The sequence below is a fragment of the Aedes albopictus genome, chromosome 2 (genome assembly GCF_035046485.1).
Source record: "Aedes albopictus strain Foshan chromosome 2, AalbF5, whole genome shotgun sequence".
Classification (NCBI taxonomy): domain Eukaryota; kingdom Metazoa; phylum Arthropoda; class Insecta; order Diptera; family Culicidae; genus Aedes; species Aedes albopictus.
This window is the reverse complement of record NC_085137.1, coordinates 456,197,605-456,224,538: the sequence shown is the minus strand read 5'-3', so window position 1 is coordinate 456,224,538 and position 26,934 is coordinate 456,197,605. Positions and strand designations below refer to the sequence as shown.

General features: G+C 40.6%; 2 protein-coding genes across 3 annotated transcripts in view; one reads left to right on the top strand and one right to left on the bottom strand.

Annotated features, from left to right (window-relative positions):
- The window catches only part of LOC109398009 (serine/arginine repetitive matrix protein 2), a 147,114-nt gene that overhangs the window by 100,707 nt on the left and 19,473 nt on the right, over positions 1–26,934 (bottom strand). The window lies entirely within an intron of this gene.
- On the top strand, positions 8,017–17,826 carry LOC109418988 (uncharacterized). Its single transcript, XM_029877687.2, has 3 exons — positions 8,017–8,604; positions 9,229–9,365; positions 16,876–17,826. Exons 1-3 carry the CDS (start codon positions 8,424–8,426, stop codon positions 17,737–17,739), a joined length of 1,182 nt encoding a protein of 393 aa, XP_029733547.1. The 5' UTR covers positions 8,017–8,423; the 3' UTR covers positions 17,740–17,826.

Genomic DNA, 26,934 nt, shown 5'->3' with positions numbered 1-26,934 from the left:
TTAGGAAAGTTGTTGGATTTGTTTTTTGAGAGAAAAAAAAATGATATAGAGTTTGACATCATCAAAGTTGTTAAGTGATGATTGGTTTTTTTAATGTCAAAATATTCAAGAGTCGAATCGACTAGCGTTCATGCGCCAAATATTCTGGCCGGAAGTGTAGGATGAGTCAAATGTTAAAATACACGATAATATAAACAAAAAAAAAAACAAAAAAAATCTCCAAAACTAACATGAATAACTTCATTCGGAATGACCAGCCATTGTCTTTCGTTTCGAATTCCATCTGAGTTTTTGCGCGTTCTCGAGCGTTTTTTTTTTTAATCTAGGAGCGGCAGACTTGCAGGACAAATTATCCTACAGAAGAAAATAGCTGGTCAACGGGAAGTGAAAAAAAAAGGAAAAACTCGTGGAAAGATTCTGGAAGATATTTTATGTCTTGGGGCATTCGTTTGTGAGTTTCCGGAATGAATCTTTTTAAGGATTCTTTTTAAGAAAGTGTAGGCTACGTGGCCGCGCGTTTAGTGGCGTCAGTTGTCTAGGCGTTTCGTAAGGCTCGGAGTATGGGTTTCATTCCCGCTCCAGTCGGAGAATTTTTTTGGCAAACAGAAAATATGCTAGTGGTCCAGTGGCTGTCCGTGGTATGATATAAGTTGATCGTTAAGCCTGTGCAACATCTTATTGAAGACGGTGTAGTGTCTAAAAAACATTAACAACGCTTGCAGTTACATTTTCCAGAAACATTCTTGAAAAGTGACTTAATACTGCATTCCGAAAATTGTGTTACTTGGTTTAAAATTGACTGAGTTAGAAGCAGAAAAGTGCCCAAAATAGAAGCCCTACCGAGATGGCTCCACTTCCCTATGTGGGCTCTCTGGGGGGGTTAATTAGGGAAAGAAATTATCAGCATATTGGAACGGGAACTTTTTTATTACTTTTTCTGTGAGAAATGCTTATCTGTCGTTGATGATGTCCAAGATTAGAAATTGCCGAAAAACGGAAAACCGCTCTTTTCATTTATGTTATCCAACTTTATCGTCTTCAAAGTTATCACAATATTTATCAGAAGGATAACGTTTTGTAAAAAAAAAAAATATTAAAAAAAAAACTCATATTTGGCTTGATTTTTGAAAAAAAAGTTCTACAAGTATATTCTAAAATCAATTTGACAAATATTCATAAAAAATGTTGAAAATAGGTTGAAAATTGAGAAAGATATGGTACAGTGACTCCACACCGATGAATCACCCACAGTATATGAATCAGCTGGCTTTAAATAACAAAATCGCACGGTAACTTCTCACAAAACTTCAAAAAAGTAGTTTTAAAGTACAAATCCTTGTGTACATCAAACATCACAATAGTTGTTACAGCGCGGAATCCGATTTTGCTTCCGAAATCAACGAAAATTATCGGCGTGATTTTTATGCTGTCAATGTTGACATTTTTTCCCCGCTTTTGCAAGACGTGTGACTGTTGTCAAAAAGAAAATAAAAACTGAAAATTTAGACGTTTCTAAATGACTTTTTGGGGAAAAATTAAGCTGCAACTAACTCTAACATGTTGAATCAGCGTGTTTATGAAGGTAAAGTGCTATGAAATAGTAACTTCACCTAAAACATTGAGCAAAACACCTGATTCATAAAATGTGGGCAAAACACGGACATGGCACAATTTATGAATCAGGCGAAAATCCAGCTGAAAGTTTGCCATTTTTTTAAATTTTTCACTAGTTTTTAAATTTTTGTAAGAAACGCTTTGCATTCAGAACCTGAATGACGTACAATTGATTCGATTGAATTTTCTCTTTCAAGTCTGCTTGTGCCGGTAAACTTCCACCGGGAGCCCATGGCTCATGTTCCTAGACAGCAGTTCCTTGTAGTAAAACTAGGCTGAAAAGCGATAGGTAATTTGACTGTTTGTAATTGTAAATTTGTAAATGTAAACAAGTCTGGAGGTCCACAATAGGTTAAATCTAAGGGGATCCACTATTGTCACCGATTTAAAATGGAAAGAGAATATACCCAATAATGGACCCCAACAACCCAATAGTTTACCTCGCGGGGTCCACTATAGGATAATTTGATCGTAATTTCTGTTAATTACTTTATGACAAATATCAGGTGTTTTCGCTCGGTTTTTGTGTGCAATTTGTAGGAAAGCTATAGAACTTGTTACGCAACCATTGGTAAAGGCAATTTAATTAGGATATCATAATGTTTTTACGATCAAAACAAATTTCAGCTACCATGAGGTCCACTATAGGTTAAAATACCCTAGAAACTAAAGCGGCTGGAATATATTAAGGGTGAAATTTTTGAGACTCTCCTTTTTTCTCGAAAAAATCTCTGTGAAATTTCGGTAAAACATCAAGGTGCTAGATATAGAACAAATTTTCACACTTCAGTGTATACTCCGAAAAAAATGTTTTCAAAAGAAGAAACACGATGATACCTATATAAATCTTTACAAGATATGAATGAAATACAAAATGAATGTTTCCAGAGAGATACTACTTGACATTGAACAAGCAACTCAAATATTTGAAAAACTTTAGTTTCATGTTCGTCTATGTATCATACCAAGTGGAAGAACTATGTACAAGAGAAGTGAGAATTATTTGAGACCAAACCATTGTTTACAAAGCGTTTTACTGGTAGATAGGAAGAAAAAGAAACAGTCGAAAAAAGATTGGTCTAAGCAGATTACCTCGACTACACTTTCATGAGACACGAAAAAACGTAAAACGTATTATTGGTCTTACCGGAAGAGCTAGGCGAAGAACTGTACGCAGAGAAACAGGTAAAGATAAATAGTGAGAACGTTTGAATAGATCTTCGCGAACACGCTTTTATTGTAGGGAATGATCGGAAAGTTTCATTATTCTGTCGTAACAAACTCGAAAACTCGTGACTCATATTAACATAAAATATACAAAACCTGGTTTCAACCAACCACATTTCCATGAAGCAAATCCATGTGGCCTGCTGCAACCAGTCAGTCGTCATCATCCTCATAGTAGTTGATTCCATCCTTCATTCAATATAAACATCTATGCCAAGATCATAAGACAAGTCATTCCCCTTTTATATTCATACATTTAAAAGAGCTGAACTTTTATCTTTCATTTCAAATACCCAATTTTATGCCTCCGCTCTTCCTCACGTCTCCCCAGAAAAGTCCCACATCTCCGTGAGAGCGAGCGAGAAAGAATCCGATATTTTAGAGATTGACTCGGAATGGAATCACAACTTAACGGGCGACAGAGGAACGGAATGTTCGCATGTAGTAGCAGCAGTGGCATTTCAATATGTACCATTTTACTATTGAATCGACTATATCGAGGGGTTTCGGTCGTTCGGCCGGGCATTTATTATTGTTATTCCTTTAACGTTTACCCACTAGTAGCAGACTAGGCTAGGTACAACCGGGCACGGGCAGCTAAACCAGCATATTAAAATGACGAGACCAGAGTGCTAGTAAAGAGAACGCTCCCTCTCTCTGTCTTTCGGTCGCTCTAAATTGCTCGTTATTGCTCTGTCTTCGCTCTTCCGTCACGTTCCTCCTTGAGACATCGACAAGTTAGTGTTGTTTTCAGCATCGTAATACTGAACAGACGCTGCACAGTGGTTCATAGAATTTATAACGCGTGAACGTAAAGGATTTTTCTACTTGATTTTTGAAAACACCTAATTTTGGGTTATTTAGTGGAAACGGTTATACACAGTCTTCGTGCATGAGAATACGGGGTTTATTACTTGTCCAACGTTTCGACTCAGGGCTAGTGTTATCTGTAGGACAGGAGTAACTGTTTCTTTTTGTTTTGGTCTAAGTTTTCGTCTGTCTGTTATTACAGTTGTATTCTAACAGTATTGACGGTAGAGGGACGATATCCCTTTCATGATGAATCAGCACAATTGTGCTGTTCAGCAAAAGCAGGTTTGCATATTTTTTCATTTGTTTAGTCTATGTTTTGTGTGAACTAAACTGTTTAAATAATTGAGCCATTGCTTATACTTATATGTGTGCGAACAAACTTTTGTTTACGTTGCATGTGAGATTTACCACAATAAGTTGACCAAAAAGTGAACAAAAACCGTAAATCATGAAAAAGTTTTATCTGTCGCATATTTTTCATTTCAGATTTATCTAGGTAGTCAAAGCAAGCAATCAAAAGTTGAAGCGTAGGTCTTCTAAATGTGGAACAAGAATTGTTGTTTTGTTGGCAAATTTAAAAGTTCTAGAGAGCTAAAGTTGAGCCATTTGTATGGAAATTCCACTTTTTTGAGCTCCGTCCCGAAAGGGATATGGAAAAGTAAATAAATGCCAGCTGTTCTCGGGGGGAAGAGCAACTGACGAAAAATTGCAAATGCTGGGGCTGGGTTCGAACCCATGATCATCCGCTTATGAAGCGAACGTGTGGACCACTGCGCCACGGGCCCCGACGAATTGGGTAATTATAAACAAAACAATCAATGTCACCAAGACTAACACATCAATGGGTTTTGTAATAGTTTGACGAAAAGTTTTCCCCGGCTGGAGCGGGAATCGAACCCACACTCCGCGGCTTAAGAAACGCCCAGACGACTGCCGCCGCTAACCGCACGGTCACGAAGCTCACAACTTCGCGGGCCACGAAGCTCATAGTTCCAGCGGGACTCAGGTACATTTCATCCAATGTACCGCTGGAACTCACCTGCAACCCCCTGAGGTTCGTTGAAGCGCCCCAGAGGACCCTTATAACTTCCCTGAAACCCCTCAAACGTCCCTGAGACCCCCTAAAACGTCCTTGACACCTCTCTTACCCTCTGTAATTCGCTGAAAATCATTCGAAACTTCCGGAAATGCCACCGAACCAAATGTCCATTATGCCAAATGACTTTATGTCAAATGTCCCGCTCCCAGAAAATTCGCCAAGCATCACTTCAGATTGCTCCAATAAATTTATCTGGAATCGTTTCTGTTGGAATTTCTTTAAGGAATTCTTTCAGAAAATTTAACTAGAGATTGTTCAAAAATGAATCCACGAATTCCTTCAATTTTTAACTTAAAACCCTTTATGAGTCCATCTAAAGATACTTTAAATTATTTGTCCAGAAACAACTGCAGACATGGATTCTTTCTGACTTTTTCCAGGGATTTCCTGAGGAATTCATCATTGGATTGCTTCCGGAATTCCTCAGAGGAGTTCCTTCAGCAATTCCTTCAGGTATTCCTTCTGAGATACTTACTCAAACTCCTCCAAGAATTAATCCAAGACTTTCTCCAGGAATTGTTTAGGGATTACATTAGGAATTCCTCTTGGGATTGCTTCCCAGATTCCTCCTGAGGTTTCCTCAGAGATTCCTACAGCAACTCCAGGTGTTCCTCCACGACCTCGTTTTAAGATTCCTTTCTGCGATTTCTTCAGTACTTCCTCCTGGGATTTCTTCAGAAATTCTTCCTAGGGATTCCTAGCGATTCTTCGTCAAGGAATTCCTCCAGGAACACATCACGGGAATCCTCTAGAGATTTTTGCGGGAGTTGGAATTCCTGCAGGGATTCTTTAAGAATCTTTCAGGAATTTCTGCAAGGATTCCAACAGAAATTCATCTAGAGTTTTCTTCTAGGAATTACAATAGAGATTCCTCCAGGAGATCTTCTAGGGACTCCTCCAGAAACTGCTACAGGCATTCTTCATGGAATTCGTCATGAAATGTCTCCAGGGATTCCTCCAGGAATTTGTCTAGGCATTTCTCCAGGATTTCATCTAGGAATTATGCCGTGGGCTCCTCCAGGGAATCTTCCAGGAATTCCTCCAAGAATTGCCCCAGAAATTTCCTCACGAATTCCTTCAGAAATTTCTACAGTAATTCCTCCAGGAATTTCTCCAAAAATTCTCCAGGCATTCCTTCAGAAATCTTTTCCAGGAATTCCACCAATTTTTTTTCCAGGGATTCCTGAAGGTATTTATCGAAAAATTTCTACTCCAAGAATTCCTCCAGGGATTGATCAAGGGATTCCCCTTGGGATTTCGTCTGCGATCCTTTCAAGGACTCCTCTAAGGTTGCCTCTAGGCATTCTTCCAGAATTGCTTCAAGGATTCCTCCAGGAATCCTACAGGAATTGCTCCAAAGGTTCTTCCAGGAACACTTCCACGAATTTCTGCAGGGATTCCTTCCTTCAGAATTTCTCCTAAGGATTCCTCCAGGAATTCCTCGAGAAATTACTCCAAGAATTCCACCAGCAATTCCTCCGGAAATCCCTCTACGAATTCCTCCAGGAATATCTTTAGCAATTTCTTCCGAAATTTCTCCTGGGATTCCTTCCAGAATTCTTATAGAAATTCCTCCCAGAATCCCTCCTGAAATTAATCCAGGGATTCCTCCAGGAATTTTAACAGGGATTCCTTCAGAAATTTTTCCAGGAATTCTTTCAGGTACTGTACCAGGAATTTTAACAGGAATTTCGTTAGGTATTTGTCCAGAAGTTCTTCCAGACATTCCTCCAGAGATTCCTCTAGGAATTACTTCAGGGATTCCTACATTATATCCTCCAAGGATTTATTAAGGAATTTCTCAGCAATAACCCCAAAAATCCCTCCAGGAAGTCCTCCAGAAATTCCTGTAGAAATTCTTCGAGGAATTCCACACAAGATTTCTTCCAAAACTTCTTCAGGAATTCCTCTACTAATTCCTTCAGGAGTTCTTCCAGGGATTACTCCAGGAATTTCTCCAGGGATTCTTTCAGGAATTCCGCCAGGTATACTTTCATTTTAGGGGGGTTTAGGAGGGTCTCAGTTCCATTACATGGCGTCAGAGGGGGTTTTAGGGGGATTTCGGAAGCATTCCTGACAGCTTCGAAGAATTTTTGGCGGGCTCCAGTTGAGTTACGCAAGTGTTTTCGGGGGCATATGGGAAGTTTCAGAGGACTTTTGGCGGGTCTCAGAGGCGTTATGTAGGCGTTTTCGGGAGTTTCTAATTGTCTCAGCTGCGTTATATAGGGTCCAAGGGGATCTTAGAGGGATTTCGGAGGATTTTTAAGAAGTTTCAGAGAATGTTCAGAGACCTCTTCGCAAAAATCTTGAACCCCTTGAAACGCCTTGAAACGCCTCTTCATACGACCCTGATCCTACATGCCTCAATACATGCCTTAAAACGCCTTGGAAACCTCCGTAATCACATTGAAACGCCATTAAAATAAACATTAATAATTTGAAATGCCCCTGAACACCCTTTTAACGTTTTTAAAAGGCTCCAGAAATCCCCTGAAACACATATAAATACCCCTTGAAACGCTCCTGTTTCAAACGTCCAAAAACCTCTACGAAGCGAACGCCCTTAAAACGTTCTCGAAACCCCCTTAATACTATTGAAACGCTTCTGAAACCACTACAGTTTTGTTGAAACGTTAACTGAACCTGGCGGAACGCCTTTTAAAGGCTCCTGAAATCTTTTGAAGCCTCGTAGAACGTTCTCCTTTGGGCTCTCTGGCAATTTCCTGGAAACCCCCTAGGCCTCATCTAAAATGCCCAGGAGCAACATCTGTTCTCGTGAACTAGGTTTCCTCACTCATGCAAAAAATCCCCTTTATATGCCAAGCCAATAGCATGTAAAGAGGTTCCGGTTCCTTAGTATTATAATCTACTTTTTATTCATACAGAAAAAATATAATTGATTGACTACAACGCATGAATTTTAGTATATTGCAAACTTTTTAAAACTGTAACATTTGGTTTTCAGCAAAAATTTAAAAGAAGTTCAGCCTAAAACTCGGTTTCGAAGTCACACATAATTAGGAGGTTCGGGACATAATGAACACCTGGGGCGAAATGGACACCCCTGTTTTTGTCGAAACCGTTGAATTTTACGTTAAAATTAATGTAGAAGTGTGAAGAACAAGTCATTGTTCTATTTTTTAATGGTACCATTTATGGTAGGGGTTGAAAATTGTCACTTTTTGCATGGCGTAATTGATGAGCATTCCCTTAAACAAAACTACTAATAAAACCAATTTCTTACACACTAGAACCACTGTGTCCGGTTTGGAATAATTTTCAGAACAGATTTTCTCATCTTTCCCGCTTCCCACTTCCCGTACCGCGTGGTCCGGCCAGATCATTCCCCGGTCACGAGAGAGAATAAAATCAAGAGCAAGAGCGAGAGAGACCACGCGCGCCAATAGTAGGGGTACAATAATAATAAAATTCAACAGTCACGTACCCGCCAGATTCTACATGGCATGTACCAGATCGACTGTGAGAGGGTCGTCGTCATTTTGGTGTCAGTTTATTTTCAGCATTCGGTGGTGGTTAACCGAGCAAGGGGCCTAGGCAGCAGCACCAGCAGAAGTGTAGTAGCTCGAAGGCGATGGCAATTTGATCTGCCATTTTAGATTTACCAGAAAATTGTTATCCGGGCGAACGGGTATTAGAAGTTTCTGCGCAAATGTCCGGTCTTAACGGAGCAGCCACAATGACCAACGGACAGACTCCGGTTGCAGCCACGGCGGCGGCGGCAGCGGCTGGAACCTTCAAAGATGAATTGGACGACTTTGAGCGCTTCGCCCTGGAGAACTTGGTTCGGAACGAGTGGGGTCTGAAGGTGGCCACCCTCAATCGGTTGATGTGTAAGTATCTTAGATTTCCGCATCCCCCTTCGGTTCGACGACACATTAGTTAGGATGGTTGTTGGTTGGGATTAAACATGCTGCTATGAGAGAGGCAGCATGTTCGTTCGCTCACACCCAGTCGCCGCCGTCTCTAATGAATGGTTGGATCGTGTTCCATCAAATACAATTTCTTCCATTGTATGTTAGGCACATAAAAGAATCATAAATATTAATCACCCACCTTTGTGTACACGTGCACTTAGGAAATGTATTCTTCGGTTTTTTTCTATCGAACTTTGAAATGCTCAGTATGAGACAAAACTATTGTGATGCTATGTCCAATATTTTTTTTAGAAAATTATCAAAATTCGGTTTTATTTCACCGACCTCCGGTGAAGTGTTACCCAGTTTCGATATTATTTTTGTTTTTTTTTTCTTTTCGTAAACTTTATTAAAAAGTAGATCCACCTTTCTTAGTGTGTACGAATTAAGCCAAGCAATTACCAAGATCTTATTTTTAGAGGGGTCTCTACGTAGTATTATATTATTCATCTCGTTTTTTTTTTCCTTTTTCAATGCACGAATCTTCACCATTTTTGCTTTTTGTTGGAACGGCCGAACAACACGGGAACACGTGAGAAGACTGCGGAGTTTCGGTCGAATGTTTGGAAGTGATCGAGGAGCACGATCTGAATGACATATTTAACGACGAAAGGGCCATCGGGCAGAAGATATTGCTGCGGCATCGGTTGCGCGAGTGGCGCAAGGGACTGCACTGGGTAAGTGACTTGAACGTGAATGTTTCAGAAGATTCTAGTGTACAAAGTCCACATTGATTGACAAAAAAGCAGTTGAAAAGTATTCAAAATAGGAGTTGAGTTTGGGATTACAATATTCAAAAGCAACGTCGCCAGAGTCCATGGTGACTTAGAATGGGTCAACAAGGTAGATTTTTCTGGAACTAAGAGTTTTCGACCCCCTTTAGCGTCCAAAACCACCGTGCAAAATTTAGATGCAACTGACGGCGTCCTGGTACTCCGCATTGCGATTGAAATTTATATGGAATTAAGAATGGGAAAACGTTTTACATTTGTCTAATGAGGGGCACAAATTTGTCTAAAACCAAGTAGGTAACACAAGTTTACAAAATAAAACGAAAGTCGTGAACTTCTGTCAACGACCAAAATTTTTGAAGCACAATTTAGTGCTGATTTCGAAACCGACCTTCAAAAAAATTAAAGTAGAACAGTTTTTGAGATTTAACTCAATATCGAGTTTTGCAACTTTTAAAAATATGTAATTTACTAAAATTCAAATATATTGCGTTTTGTTCAACCAATTTTAAATCTTTTTCCATAAATCAAAAGCTGAATACAATACCATTCGGTCATCTGAATACAGGTTTTGCGTCAGATTGATGAAATTCAAGATATTGGCGAGTTTTAGGGACGATCTTCTTAAATTTTCGCAAAATTCCCTAATTCTTTTGAAGAAATGTATTTTTTTCAATAAGAAAAAACCAACTTAAAAATTCTTTCTCGACGTTTATTTGACATATCATATGTAGGCGAGTTACAGTAAAAAATTCAGCTCAATCGAAGCATTGATTACGGAGAATGAGGTGTGTGAAGTGAGTGACGTTGCTTAAAAATAGAACAAAAATCGATTTCAAATCATCAACCTTGTATGGAAAGTCGAAAAATTTTCCGCTCTACTGTAATTTTTTTCCTTCGCGTTTTCGAACTCAGGGCATGATTCTACACCAAAAATGATCATCAGCTTACCGAGTTCAAAAATGCTGTAAACTAGTGTAATCAGTTACGTTAAGGTAAAGAGATGACGAACTTGGGCACCACGATCTGTACTTTGTAACTTTTGTCACAAGTGTGACAATGGTTTTTGGCACATCTAAGGCAATGTTTTAACAAAGTCCTCCTCCTCTCTCCTCTTCTTGGCGTAACGTCCTCACTGGGACAAAGCCTGCTTCTCAGCTTAGTGTTCTATGAGCACTTCCACAGTTATTAACTGAGAGCTTCCTCTGCCAATGACCATTTTGCATGCGTATATCGTGTGGCAGGCACGAAGATACTCTATGCCCAAGGAAGTCAAGGAAATTTCCTTTACGAAAAGATCCTGGACCGACCGGGAATCGAACCCGTCACCCTCAGCATGGTCATGCTGAATACCCGTGCGTTTACCGCCTCGGCTATATGGGCCCTTTAACAAAGTCGTAATAGTCGGAATAGTTGGTTTAGTGACCAATTTCTCGAAAATAGTGACCAAATAATGACTTATAGATAGCAAAAAAGGGACTAAATAGTGACTTTGGCACAATAAATTTGATTAGTGACTAAAACTTGTTACACGAACTTCATTCAGAAAACATAAAGGACATTTTCAAGAAAAAACTTTTACGCCCATACCAAAAGCTGTGCAAAATTGCACAAATATTCAATTTTCTAGCTTATATCGTGCAGAACTAGATGGGCATGAGGCTGATGAACGTAAATAGATGTGTTGACCAGGTATCAGGTATCAGTAGGTCGGCTCTAGAGGCACGTTCTCCTCCATTCGGGAAATTTGTGCCATCGCCATGAACACGAGCCTATTCATTATTTACCTGACGGAGAAGGGAAGGAAAAAGGATAGGACATGGGAAAGAACAGGTAAGGGAATAGAATCGTCATACTCGCAAAAGCGTACCACAATGGGTTCACATAGCGTCCTGAAAAGGACACTGTAATAACGCATAAGCGTACCACAATGGGTTCAAACAGCGCCCTGAGAAGGGCACTGTAATAACGCATAAAGCTTAAAAAGAGCCTATAGCTCTTTACCACAGCGGGTTAAGAACAACAGAACGTCCTGAAGATTCAGGTTTCTGAAGTCAGTTTCACTTAATAAGTGTTTCCCGAGTACTCGGAAACGCAATTGCGCAAAAACTGGACAGTTACATATTAAATGATACGAAGTTCCATAATCGGATTCACAGCTATCACAGGCAAATGAATCAGCTTGCTGAATATTCGCCATGTGATAACTGAGTCGGCAGTGGCCAGTCAATGCTTTGACCAGCATGCTGCAATTCTGCTTTGACAGATTTGTTAGATACTTTGCCACCCCTAGAGATGGCTCAGTACAATACAATTTTGTTTGACGACATGACTCCAAACTATTCCAGTATTGTTTGTGCTGAGTGGCAGCCCAGGTGTCAATCTGAAGCTTTACCCAACACTTGGATACCGGAATAGCTGGCTCAGGGCCAATGAAGTCATGTGATGCTCCAGTGCGAGCTAACTCATCAGCCAATTCATTTCCAGCGATGGAAGAATGGCCAGGTACCCATACAAGGTGAACAGCGTTTGCTGAATTCAGCTCCTCGATTTGAGTTCGACAAGCGATAACTATCTTCGACCTGGAGTTGGCCGAAGCAAGTGCTTTAATAGTAGCCTGGCTATCTGAACAGAAGTATATTACTTTGCCCATTACGTGCTGCTGAAGTGCTGATTGCACTCCGCACATAAGAGCAAAGATTTCGGCCTGACAAACGGTGCAGTGTCTACCAAGTGAATAAGACTGATACAGCCTTAGCTCACGAGAATAAACACCAGCACCTGCTCGACCTTCGAGAAGGGAGCCATCAGTGTAACATACGATGCCGTCTGAAATACTTCTCTCCAGATAACCAGATGTCCACTCTTCCCGGAGGGGAATTTCTAATCTAATCTAATCTAATCTAACACACACGCAGCCAGTACGAGAAAGCATCCTGGAAAATAATTAGGTTAGATTATGCCCAATTATTTTTCTTGTCAATATTGAAACTTGCAGCATATCAGAGATATGTTACAAGCATCAAAGCGGCCAGGCCTACTGCGTTGTGTTTGCCGCAAAGATGATTCTTTGAATTGTCTCGAGTTCAAATATATGTACTACTACTAATTAGAATTAAACTTCGAAACAATTCTTGAATCTACAGGGGAGGAGGGATGCGTGGGCATACCGTACCAAACGCTCCGTTTGAGTTTTATGAAAATCAATATATAATACATATAATTAGAACAGTAATGCAAAATTTACCTATTTTGTTCCTGAAAATAAAATCAAATATATGTAAAATACATTATTAGTGCCATTACACCCCAAATATGACACAATAGAATAAAATCAATTTATAACAGCTTAAAACTTTAAAATACTCTGTGTAAGTACAATAAATCTGATTGCGCTGCTGATTTTCTCCTTCGGCTTGAACGATATCGTCTTCTCCATGGTTACGATCATTTAATAGCAGCAAACAACCACGACACCCACAACTTGTCCCTACATAAAGTGTGCACTATGCACTTGCACTTGATTTTTTTTTTCTTCCAATGACCACTCATCAGCGAATCAAATATAAATCACTTCCGATAAAAACGAGACGTGAAACGCAAGAGAAACACGCACTAATTTTTGATAAAATGACCACACCGAATTTACCGTAACTCTTAATACACTTCTTAAAGCAAAATTTCAACGCTAAATACCCAATAAGCATCTTCAAGGCACTCTCCACTCAAAGAAGTTTGTCCAAATATGAAAGAGCAACTTCGTCCCGGTATTATTCCTAGAACCGTTAGCCAAAGATGCCACTGGTGAAGATATCACCAATGCTAGTTCACAGAAATTCAAATCACGCTGGAAAATAATAAGGTTGAGAACTAATTCACTATAACACACCGAACGCGGAACTTTTTTTCGAATCGAAATCTTATACGAGAAAAATTGTGACAGGAAAAAAATCAAACCGTCCACCCGCACGCGTGGCTAGCTGCGATCTCCCCACTCTTCCCGGAGGGGAATTTCGTGGAAAATGTCCTATATGGAGAATTACAAGCAATTGTAAGATCACCTGGAGCAAGGACAACTTTGTCCCAATTCACCAAAAGTGGAAACAACGAGGTGTGTGTTGAACTGCGGTTCACAGGAGTTTCCTCTAGTAAACCGAGTACCCATAGACGGTAAGTGCAAGAAAGTGCTTCTTGTTTGAGATGAATGTGTAGTGGGGTAACGTCGAAGAGAACTTCGAGCGCTGCCGTAGGCGTTGAAGAGAACGCTCCAGACATCGCCATTAGGCACATCCTTTGGAGATGGCCTAATTTTGATTGGACCGTTCTCACTTCGCCCTTTTGCCACCACACAAGACATCCATAAGCCAATATTGGACGAACAACAGTTGTGTAAATCCATTTGATATACTTGGGTTTAAGACCCCAAGTTGTACCAAAGGTTCGCCGGCATTGCCCGAAGGCCATACAAGCTTTCTTGATCCTGAACTCAACATGAGGTGTCCAGGAAAGCTTGGAATCAAGAATGACTCCAACGTACTTTACCTGTTCAGTCACATTGATTTCAGAATCAAAGAGACGTAAAGATCGAACACCATTACGGTTTCGCTTTTCCGTGAAAAGAACAATAGATGTTTTACTCGGATTTACCGAAAGGCCAAATTGGCGACACCAACCCTCAACTACCTGAAGAGCGTTTTGCATCAGGTCGAAAAGGGTGCTGATGCACATACCGACTAACAATGTTAGGTAGTCGTCGGCAAAACCATAAGTAGGAAAACCGCTATTATTGAGTTGCCTGAATAGCGTATCTGCTACGAGATTCCACAAAAGAGGTGATAAGACTCCCCCTTGGGGGCATCCACAAACACTCAATTTCCTAATCGCCGCTTGACGCAATGTCGAGAAGAGATGTCGGTTTTTGAGCATTTGGTGAATCCAATTGGAAATCATTGGAGATATACCGTGGCCCCGTGCGGCTTCCAATATGGCATCGAAAGGCACGTTGTCAAAGGCACCCTCGATATCTAAGAAAACACCCAAGCAGGATTGCGTTTGAGCGAATGCCTTCTCGATATCGTAAACAACTTTGTGTAAAAGAGTCACAGTGGACTTACCAGATTGGTAGGCATGTTGGTTCACATGAAGAGGCACGTTGGCCAGATGAACATCACGGATGTGATGATCCACAATGCGTTCTAAGCATTTCAGAAGAAAAGAGGTCAAACTGATAGGTCTGAAGCTCTTTGCTTCTTCATACGACGCGCGACCCACTATCGGAATAAACTTCACAGTAATATCCCGCCAGGATTTGGGAATATACCCTGTAGCAAAACTGCAAACAAGTAGTTGTTTCAAAATATGCTTGAAATAATCAAATCCCTTCTGAAGCAAAATAGGATAAATCCCATCTGCCCCAGGAGATTTGAAAGGAGCAAAGCTATTAAGTGCCCATTCAATCGATTCTAAAGTTATGATACTCCGAGCCGAAGCTAAAGAATCATAACTACAAGAAAAGACATCAGGTTCATCCGAAGATGTAATATCCACACATCCGGGGAAGTGTGTACTGAATAAACATTCTAAAACTTTCTCATCAGAGGAAGTGAAATCACCATTTGGCAAACGAAGTTCGTTTACTTGAAAATCCTTAGATTTTGCAAGGATTTTGTTCAATCGACTGGCTTCACTCAGACTGGAAACATTTGTACAAAGGTTTTTCCAGCCGGATCGTTCAGCAGACCGAAGAGCTTTCTGGTAGGCCTTGCGAGCCGACCTGAAAGCCTCCGATCCAGCCGAACGTCGTCTGTTCCAACTCTTTCTACATTGTTTCCTGCCAGATCGGAGTTCCACCAAGGGGTTCCTCTTGTGATCTTCACAGACAGCAGAGGGCAGGCTTCTTCAAAAGCTTCCATGATGAAGGCCGTTGTAGTATCAACGGCATCATCTAAATCACTTGGAGTGTCAATTGATGGTGAGTATCCATGAAATTTGGCTGCAACCAAATCGGTAAAGAGATTCCAGTTGGTTGACCGGGGATTCCTGAAACGCAAAGTTTGCGAAGTAACATTCACATGTTCAAACAAGATGTAGCGATGGTCAGATAAAGATTCTTCATCTGACACATGCCAATTGGTCAGCTCGTGACTAATTCTGCTAGAGCAAAGCGTTATGTCTAACACTTCCTCTCTACCAGATACCATGAAGGTTGGGCGGTTGCCTATGTTAAGTAATCCAAGATCTGTACTACTTAAGTATTCCATCAAACTGGAGCCTCTCAAATTGATGTCTGAGCTGCCCCAGATTATATGGTGAGCATTAGCATCACTACCAACAATTAGCGGAAGGCCTTTTGAAGTGCAGTATGCAATGACTTGCTTGAAAGCATCCGTAGGGGATGGTTCATCATGCGGTAAATAAACCGAACAATAAACGTATTTCCTGTTGAGGTTTTCAACAGATACATCGATTGTGATAGCACATACATCTCTGGTAGTTAGTTCAGAGATGAGTGTAGCAACGATTGTGTTGTTGACAAGCACACATGCTCGAGGCATGACACGTGCCTCGCCATTTGCCATTTCATTTTTACTGAAAGTAGCAAACACCGGATTCACAAGGTTTCCTAGATAGAAATTCCCCTTACGAAAGTAAGGTTCTTGGACTAACGCCACTTGGGCTGTACCATTTTGCATAAGTCTACAAAGATTGATCGTTGCTGTTCTTTTGTGCTGAAGATTGATCTGAGCTATCCTAACCGTAGCCACTACCCAAACTAGGCAAGATTAAACTCTTAACAATCACAGCACAAAAAAGAACAGCAACAATAAAGCCAGATCGGTATCGATTTGAGTGCGCCAAAGGCGAGGATGCACAGAATACACTGTGTAAAACGCATAATGCGAAACCATATAGGTTAAAATCTAAACTAATAACATCTTCATAATCTCGCCCTTATTCAGCCTCAAGTATGAGATTGAAGAAGGGCAGCTGATTGTCTCGGAGAAACACCGCGCTATTGCTCCGGTTAGCACAGTAAGGGCAAATACTGTGGAGGGTGCCCTGGTACTCCACAGGCTCCGTTTGCGATTAGGTTTTTATAAGATCCCCCTAACCATTCATTCCTAGGCACGGTAAGCGTAAAGCCGCATAACACCATGAATTAGGGGTCACCTGATTAGTGGATTCCTACCACTGGAACAGGCGGTCCGTAGTGCTATTCTTAGCCAGTTGAACTAACCGCTACCGACACTACACAGCTATCTAGGCTGATCGGGAAAAGAAGTTAATATTGGTGATCAACTTCATACGGGCCCGAAAAGCCGTAATACACGCACTTTTGCTTCTTGTGGAAAAGAATTTGAAAGTATTTTAGAACATAGATGATTAATCGGTTTTCAATAGACCATTAAACATATGTAACTAATTCTGCATGTTTCATTCTCTTTCACTTTTCTAGAACTCCCCAGAGCACCCGACCCCAAAGCGTCGCTTCGAGCGCCATTCCATCGACCCATTGGAGGTGGAAAAGAAACCTCGCATCTCAACCAGCAATTCCTTTCACGAGTCTTCCTCATCCACCCCCAACATTATCCTCCCGGACACTCGCAATCCATCCGGCGGCAGTGGAATACCATCCTCATCCACTTCCGCGTCATCCTCCATAACGGGCGCAGCCCTATCCAGCAGCAACCATGGTTCCTCCTCCGGAAACGCCATCACCGACGCCGGTAGTCTCCCGATCCAGATCTCACCGGAAGCGCTGGCCGGTTTTCTCCAGGGCAGTCGCTCGGGCCGGTGGGTACTGAAATTCTTCGCCGAAAACCACCACCTGGACAAAAAGGCCCTAACCGAGCTGACGCACGTCGTCGTCGAGCCGTTCCTGGTGTTCAACATCACCTTCACGCACGCCCTGATGCGACACTACGCCGAGGTCATCTGCCAGCTGTTCCACTCGGAACAGGTCGAAACGTTCTACTGCCCGCGGAACATGATCCGCAAGAACCCGACGGGGAAACTGTACGATCGGTACGTGAACCAGCGGTTGCGCTACAAAACCAAGTTCAACGCCCAAAGGCCGACGTTCGTGCCGGACACCCATCTGAATCGGACGTTCGCCGAAATGAGCACGGTGACGCTGTCGTCGATGATGCAACAACATCATCATCAGCAGCAGCAACAACAACAACAAGCGCAACATTATATGGATTATTCCGATCCGAGGGGGTATGGCCGGGCCTCGCCGCCGCCGGAAACTTTCAGCGAGGAGTCGATGAACATCTACGGCGGGGACGAGGGGTCTATTCTGATTGATGGTAACTGAAGTACAAATGGAGAGTACGACTGGGAGATGATACAAGCATTTATAATAGGATAAGCAATATACCAGAAACTTTTAGGTTGTATTATTTTACTTGTAAATGTTTTCATTGATGAAAGAAAAAAAAACACTATAAGAATCGTATTTACCGATAAAATAACAATAAACTACATCAGAAAAGAAGGCAATTCAGCCATTAAAAGTAAAAATAAAGGAAAAAAGGAGTGAAAGAATCTTTTTTCGAATTATAATAAAATTGAGTGAAAGTGTTGGGAGCCTCGACGTTCATTCGAAATAGAGTAAATTAGTGCTTGCCACAACTTAATACGAAAGCAACAAATATAATACTGTTGAATGCAAAAAGTTTTACCTTGCCTAGATTGAGTAGTGGCTACGGATTGACTCAGATCAATCTTCAGCATAAAAGAACAGCAACAATCAATCTTTGCAGACTAATGCAAAATGGTACATCCCAAATCCAAGAACTTAATATTCGTACGGGGAATTTCTATGTAAGAAACATTGTGAACCCAGTGTTTGCTACTTCCAGTAAAAATGTTGCCACGAATGCCACAATAATGATAAAGTGTCGTTAATATATAGTAATAATAATAAGTGAAAATGAAGTAGCAAACTCGCGTGTCATGCCTCGGACCTGTGTGCTTGTCAACAACGCAATCGTTGCTACACTCGTCTCTGAATTAACCACCAGAGATGTATATGCTATCTCAATTGATGAATATGTTGGAAACCTACACAGGAAATACGTCTATTGATTGGTTTATTTACTGCATGACGAACCGTCCCCTACGGATGCCTTCAAACAAGTCATCGCTAAACTGCACTTCAATAGGCCTTCCACTTATTATTGGCAATAATGCTAATGCTCACCTTCACCATATCATCTGGGGCAGCTCGGACATCAATTTCAGAGGCTCCAGTTTGATGGATTACCAATCTTCATGGTATCTGCTAGAGAGGAAGTGTTAGACACAACGCTTTGCTCTAGTAGAATTAGTCACGAGCCACTGACCAATTGGCATGTGTCAGATGAAGAATCTTTGTCTGACCATCGCTACATCTTTTTTGAACATCTGAATGTTACTTCGCAAACTTTGCGTTTCAGGAATCCCCGGTCAACCAACTGGGATCTCTTTACCGATTTGGTTGCAGCCAAATTTCATCGATACTCACCATCCATTGACACTCCAAGTGATTTAGATAATGCCGTTGATACTACAACGACCTTCATCATGGAAGCTTTAGCTTGCACTGGAGCCACTTCACTGGCCCTCTGCTAGCTACTCCGGTATCGAAGTGTTGGGTAAAGCATCTGATTCACACCTGGGCTGCCACTCAGCACAAACAATACTGGAATAGTTTGGAGTCATGTTGTCAAACACAATTGTATTGTTCTGAGCCATCTCTAGGGGTGGCAACGTATCTAACTAATCTGTTTAAGCAAAATTGCAGCATGCTGATCAAAGCATTTACTGGCCACTGCCGACTCAGCTATCACTTGCTGAATATTGCAAGCTGATTCATCTAAATGCGATAACTGTGAATCCTATTATAGAACTTTATGTCTTTTGATATGTAACTGTCCAGTTCTGTTGTTCTTGACCCGCTGTGATGCAGAGCTGTAGGCTTCCTTTACGCTTTATGCGTTACCACAATGTCCTTTTCAGGACGCTGCGTGAACCCGTTGTGGTACGCCTATGCGTGTAATGACGATCCTATTCCCTTACCGGTCCTTTTCCCTTTCCCATACTTTTTCCATTCTCCCTCAGGTAAATGATGAATAAACTCGTGTTCATGGCGATGGCACAAATTTCTCAAATGGAAGAGAGAAGCCTCTGGAGCCGACCTACTGATACCTGATACCTATTTTTTTTCGACAGATTTTGATTTTTTATTCGAGATTACATTTCACACTGTACTAGAGGCTGTGTTAGCACGGTAAAGACTGAAAATGCGACTCAGACCTCTTGTTAAGGTCCTTCAGCCACTTGCCATGCAACTCCGATCCGTTCCTCCGAGTGGCACCGGCCGGGATAGGAGCAACCTTAGGGAAGATCGGGTAACCAACCGTGGTGGGTGCTTTTAATCGTATGCTGACAGGGACGGGGGTTTGCTTCGACATGTAAACTGCTGATGTAAACCGCGGGTTCGGCATCGTAGCGTTACAGAAGGTGTGTTGGACAGGATCAACAGTGCGAACGTTTAGAGGTTCCGTGAATGAACTCCTGAAGGAATCACTGAAAGAATTCTCCAACAAATTCATTACAAAATTTCACTAGGAATCCCTGGAGAAATTGCTCAAAGAATCTTAACCCTTCTCTGGCATTAGGGTCATTTTTGACCCAAATCGTACACTACGTCAGCGAGCTGCTGCCACCGTGATACAAAAGGGAGGTTGAAAAAGTTTCTTGATGCAATCTCTGTAAGAATTCTCGATGGTATCCCAGGAGAAAATTCTGTAGCAGTTTAAGATGGAATGATTTTATGAAAGGATTTCTCAAGACCTGCCTAGAAGAATTCCTTAAGAATTCTTTGGTGGTATCCCTCAATGAATTCCAAAAGAAATTCACTAAAGTATTCCATGAGAAACTCCCAAAGCAATCTCTACATAAACTTTTGATAAAATGGAGAAATGTTCGATTTAATTTTTGGGTGAATTCCTGGAGGAATTTGCGAATTCCTTAGGATATTTGGAGAAATTACTCGAAGAATCTCTGAAAAATGGGGAAATTTCGACAGCGTTCCTAAATAAGGTCATCAAGGAATCTCAGGAGCAATGCTGTAACGAATCCATTGAATCCCTGGGGAAATTATTCAAAGATTATTAAAAAAAAATCACAGGAAAAAATAATTAAAAATACTTCAACAAATCCCTGCAGATTTTTATGTTGGAAAACTTTAAAAATACTGCCGAAACTCTGGGCGAATTTCTGCAAGAATCACCGGTAAAACTTACAACGACACCCTTAAGAAGTTCATCTAGGATTACCAAAATAATATTCAAATTGATTTCCAAAATATGCTACGAAAAATCCTGATAGAACCATATGGCGAAAGTATTTGAGTGAAGTCCCCGAAGAATCCCTGTAGAAATTTTTAATGATTTTCTAAATGGGTAAACCAAAAAAAAAATGCCTGGGTAACTTCCCAATCTCTGAAGAGTGAAGGTACTCCCCTACGAATCACTGAATCATATTTTTCGCAAATACATGAAAAATATCGCTGTAATACCTGGATAAGTTTACAAAAGAACTCTTGGATGAATTTCTGTACAAATCTTAAGAAGAGTTGTTCTGCAAATTAATTAGGAAAGTCCCAAAAGAATTCCTAAAAAAAGAAAATGAAATTCCTGGAGTTATTCTCGATGGAATTCCTTGCATGAATTCCTGGGGGAATTAAACGCACAATTCATAAAAGAATCATTCAAGGAATCCGGCAACGACTCATTAAAGGAATTTCGCAAAGATGTTTTCTCAACTTATTCCAGGAGAAATTCTCGTATTGATACCTGAAGGAATTTGTTAATGGAACCCTCAGATGAATTCCTGAAGAAATCTCTAGAAGAATTCTAAAATGATTCCCTTGAGAAGTTCTTCAAGAAATCTTTGCAAAAATTTCGTCACAGAATCCCTAAGTAATGGAAGGAAAGAATTCTTCAAAGAAACTCCTGAAGTAAGGACTGTTCAATTTATAAAACGGACAACTTTACAAGGCTATAAAAAGAAGACGCGTTGTTCAAATTTAACCACCCTTGCTTCGTTGTTCAGTACATCATCTTTCATTACAGTAATCATTTTTGAATCGAATAAAAATAGTTTCATTTTAAAGGAAATCGGCCAGGTGTTAAATGAGGTGAATTTATCGATTGCTGAAAATTGATAATATATATGAAATCACTGTTCACATATGGTATATCGTTTTTAATACCAGAAAAGTATGTGCCATGCTGCAGCAGCATGAGTAATAAACATTTTGGGAAAAATTAAACTCAATTGGAAAATTAAGTGCTGAGATATTAAAGTCTCAAGTGAGATTCGATTTTTTGAATATAATTCAATTGTAAAGCAAAAAGGGCATGAAAATATTAAATAATCAATTTTTTCATGCATCCAGTCGAAAGTGGGAATGATGTGGTTTTAAATGCAGAAAACTGCTTCTTAATAGCATCGCTGGTTTGGTTACTGTGCGCCATTACTGATACAGTAATCAAAACAGTTTCATTTTTTTGAAGGTTCTTCCAAATAACAATGCAACCAAATGCAAATTTTGCATAACAATGATGTTGAAAATGAAAACTTTGCATCCGATTATTATTCAATAAGGTGTACAATAACATAGGACCAACTTTGTTGAAAATAAATAATAACAAGATTCGCTAGAGTCGAAAATCTGCATCAATGGAGCAAAAGTTATGAAATTTTTCAATATGACCATCTTTATGGATTAAATTTTTGATGAAAAATGCAATTAAAAGAATTTTTTCTTCTGTATCATTCAGAGAGCAATATTCTATAACTCTAGACAAATTTTTAGCCGAATCCGTGATGCTATTGCAACACAGGACTTAAATGAACATTTTTAATAATTTCTAGGAAAACAAGGCAAATCACTATATCAAGCTGGAGACTGGAGATTGGTGCATTATTACTGAGCAACTATTGAGCTTAACCTTTAGTAGGATAGTATAAGATTCCAATACATTCAAAACTTCATGAAAATGTACATGTTAAGTATGTTGAAAGTTTTGTCGAATTTTGAGAAATGGGTTTTTATTGATGTTTTACGAAAACCGCTTCAGTTACACAATAAAGAATATTTTGCTTAATGTTATATTTTTCCTACATTTGAGAATAGCTATAGAAGGTTATGCAAAAAACTGATAATGATTTCAATGAAAAATAAAAAAGATATCGCACAAGAAAGTTGTCCGTTTTATAAATTGAACAGTCCTTAATACTCAATAAAATAGTTTCCCTGAATGAATTCTTGATAAAAGGGAGTGTACTCTAATGAATCCCTTGAAAAATTACCCGATCAATCCTGTATATAAATCCACAGTGAACCGTTGAAGAAGTTTCAGATGGAATTCTTGGATGAATGCCTCAAAGAAGTTCCTGTATGAATTCGCCAAAGACTCATTGAAAACAAAAACCATTGAAATACCTTGAGAATTTTCCGAAGGAAGCCCTTCGGGAAAATCCCGAAGGAAAGGGATTCCGAATCGAAGTTCCCAAGCAACTGCGAAAAAAAAAACAATGAATGCCTTGAAAAATATAACAAGAAATCATAGTAGCAATTCCCCAAAGAATCCCTTGAAAAATTGTCCTGCTGAAAATTTGGAGGATTTCCCGAAATAATGTTCAAAATTCGAAAGGAATGCATGGAGGAAATTCATTAGGAAGCTCCCACAGAAATACTTACGATAATTTCGGATGAAGTTTACAGAGAAATTCCCGGAAAAATCTCTAAAGAAATCCCTAAAGAAGTCTCTAGGGATCGCTGAAAGAATTCCAAAGTGAACCATGTCCCAAGCGTCAGTTTACCAAGGAAGTGCGGCTCAAACAGCGTCTGTTCTGATATCCAGCAACTAAATTAGAAACGCTGTATCTCGTCAACTATACCTAATATGGCAGCCCCACCAACACGATGTAGGCAGCGCGACCCCGCTAAGGTGGCCTGTCAAAGGCTTCGAACACCAAGAAAAATGAAGTTTGAAAAACTATGTGCTGGTAGATAGTCGATACTTATCGGACGTCATTGGGGGTCCCAACGTCGACTCAGATCACTATCTCGTAGCTAGTAAAAAGGGTTCGAGCTCGGTTATCAAACTCGTGTCCAACTCTAGGAACCAGCGATCGATGCGTCCAACAATCCAACATCCAGTGGTTTTCAACAGATGGCGCGGTAGCTTACTATCACCGGAAGCTGGACGACCGGATAAGTGAAATCAACGAGGAGTCTATCCAGGAAGCGATGAGTACGGCAGCACGGGAGGTGTTAGGTACTGCTCAAAAACGACCTAGGAACGGGTGGTCGACGAGGAGTGTCAGAGGATAACGGACGAGAATAAAGGAGTCGGACTTCGAATTCTGGCAGAGCAGGGACAAGGCGATAAAGGGATGCAAGAGTAGCCGAAAAACGAATCCACCGCAAAAAAGATAGCACGAAGAAAATGTGATTGCTCAGGCGCAAGGGAGTATGGAACAGAATGATATGCGAAGAGTTGGATTACGTGCGGCTAAAAATAGCGCCTTCTCCCGTCATGTTTGTTGCACACGTGAGGGAAATTTGCTGCAGACCAAACAATAGTGACTGCCAGGTAGACAGAGCATTTGGACCGTTTGTTGCACAGTGGGAACTGAAGAGCGACAGACAGAATTCGAATTGATGACGATGGACAGGCTATGGAACCTTCAACGCTAGACGAGGTCAAGACAGCCATTAGATTAGAGTGTTGAAGAACAAAAAGACTGCTGGGAAGGACTCCCTGCCGAGCCTCTCAAGCACGTTAGTGAGCAGCTGTATCAACTCTTACAGCGTACTATTTTGCAGATATGGAGTGTGAATAACAGAGGAATAACACTACTCAATTCAGCGTACAAAATTCAGTTAACAGACTGAGGCCGATTGAGGGCCGATAAACGACAGATCAGAAGTTCATCCTGCAAAAGATTGTCGATAATTTTCTGAAGTACAACTTGCAGACTCATCATCTGTTTACTGATTTCATGGCGGCGTACGATTCAGTGAAGAGAAGCGAGTTATGGCAGATTATGATCGAACATGGTTTTCCGACGAAGCTGATAAGATTGATTCGTGCGACGCTTAATGGAAGAAATCAAGTGTAAGGATTACGTATGAAATTTCGTCATCGCTCGTAACCTTAGAGGGGCAATGCTCTTTCGAACTTACTGTTTAACATAGCACTACAAGGAATGGTAAAAAGAGCTGGTGTGCAAAGGAACCGAACCTGTCACGCGGTCGCATATGCTCTTAGGCTTCGCGGACGATATCGTGATTGACCGTCGGGACGTGAAAGAAGCGTTAGTACCTTTTAATACTTGGACATACGATTAAGACCACAATGATGGCAGTCAACGTCGGTCCGGCCGTGACAAAGTGATGATATGTTTGATGTTGAGGAGGATTTTGTTTAGCTTGGTACTCTAGTGACGTTCGAAAATGATGTTATTCGTGAGGTCAGAAGACCGATTGCGGTTGCGAATCGGGCCTTTTTTGATCCGGAAAACTAGCAGAAGTCTCGTAGGCTGCAAACAAAAACAAAACTCGCGTTGTACATGACTCTGATTCTTACGGTCGCTTTACACGGCAATGAATTGTAGACGCTGAGATCCTTTGGAGTTTTTGAACGTAAAGATCTGCAAACAATACTCGGCGGTAAAATGGAGAAAGGCGTCTGACGGCATCGCATGAACTACGAATTGTACCAAGTATATGCAATATGCATATGGTAAAGCGAATAAAACACGGTAGGCTGCGGTGGGCTGGGCACGTAGCTCGTATGCCGGAGGAACGATAAACTAAAATCACATGCAGCAAAGAACCAGGAAGGGGCCGTCGATGTCCTGGTAGGCCACGTACACGTTGGCTTGTTGCAGTGGAGAAGGAGATAAGGACTGGCCCAAGACCGAGACCAGTGGAGGCGATTGCTTCATTCGACGTAGACTCAACACAACATTTCAACTATATCCAGCACTTTCGCGCTTCAGCAAAAAAAACTTTCTAAGGGATTCCATTTAGAATTGCCAAAATAAATGATTCAAAAACTGCTTCAAATGTTTCCCAAAAAATATTAAGAATATGCCATAAATTCTTTCGATATAACAGTTCCTGGAGAATCTAAGGAATCTAAGAAGAAGTTTCTAAGGGGATCCAGAAGCAAAAAATTCCAAGAGGAATTGTTGGATGATTCGCTGGAGAGATCCTTGAAAAAAAAATCCTTGATGGAATTTACGGAGGAATTTCTAGTAGGATTCCGGAGTACGTATTTCTGGAGGAATTCTAAGCTTTAGAATTCCTGAAGGAACACTTTTCTATGTAAGAATGGAATTTTCGGAGCAATCCATGGAGAAATCCCCTTATGAATCACTAGATGAGTTACTGGAGGAATCCCATCAGGCATTTCTGAAAGAATCTTTAGAGAAATTCGTGGAAGAAATATAGCGAGAACAATCTGAGATATCCCAGAAGGAATTTCTGAACGAAATTCAAGAAGAAAGAAATCCCCGGACGAATCACAGGAGGAATATCCGAAGGAATCCATGCAGGTATTACTGTATAAACATCCACTGGACTTCTGGAAAGTTTCTCAACAGAAATTCCTCGAATAATCCAAAAGGAACATCGGGATAAATCTCTGTAGAAATCTACTTGAAATTCCATAAAGAATACATACTGGAGTACCTGCAGAAATATCTTCATGGATTTTTTCAGAGATTTCTCAAGGATTTTTCCAATAGTTCTCCCTAGGAATTCTTTCGGGAGTTTCTCCAGAAATTCACATTGAAATTTCCTCAGGAGTCTCAGCTAGGATGCCCACAGAAATTCTTTCAGCGATTCTTTCAAGGAAACTTTCTCCAAACACTTTTCTAGAAATTCCTCTTGGAGTACATTCAAAAAGGAATTCTCAACAGGAGTTGCCAGAGGAATCACAGCAAGAATTACTAGATGATTCCTAACAGTAATTTCTGCAGAAATTCCATCAGCATTCGTGAGGAAATTCTAGCAAAAATTTCTAGATGAATGTCTGCGAAATTTTTTGGAAAAATCCCTAAATAAAAATCACCAAAGAATTCTTGAAGGAATTCCAACAAGAACTTGTAGATTATGCAAGATGAACTCTTAGAGGAATCATTAGAAAAATTCTAGAAGGAAGAATTTCTGTAGGAATCCTTGGAGAAATCCCTGGAGCAATCACAGTAGGACTTTTTGGAGGAATCTTAGTTGGCATAAGTGACTAGACGAGTCCCAGCAACATTTCCGGGAGAATTCCAACAGGAATCCACAAAAGAATATTATGCAGAGTTGTTACGAGAAGAGTGAAAAAAATATCCACGCAAATCAATGTGAGCAGAACTTAAATCCGCGCCAAATCTACGAGATTCTGAAAATATAATCGCACCAAACCCGTGAGAGTATGAAAGTATATTTACGCTT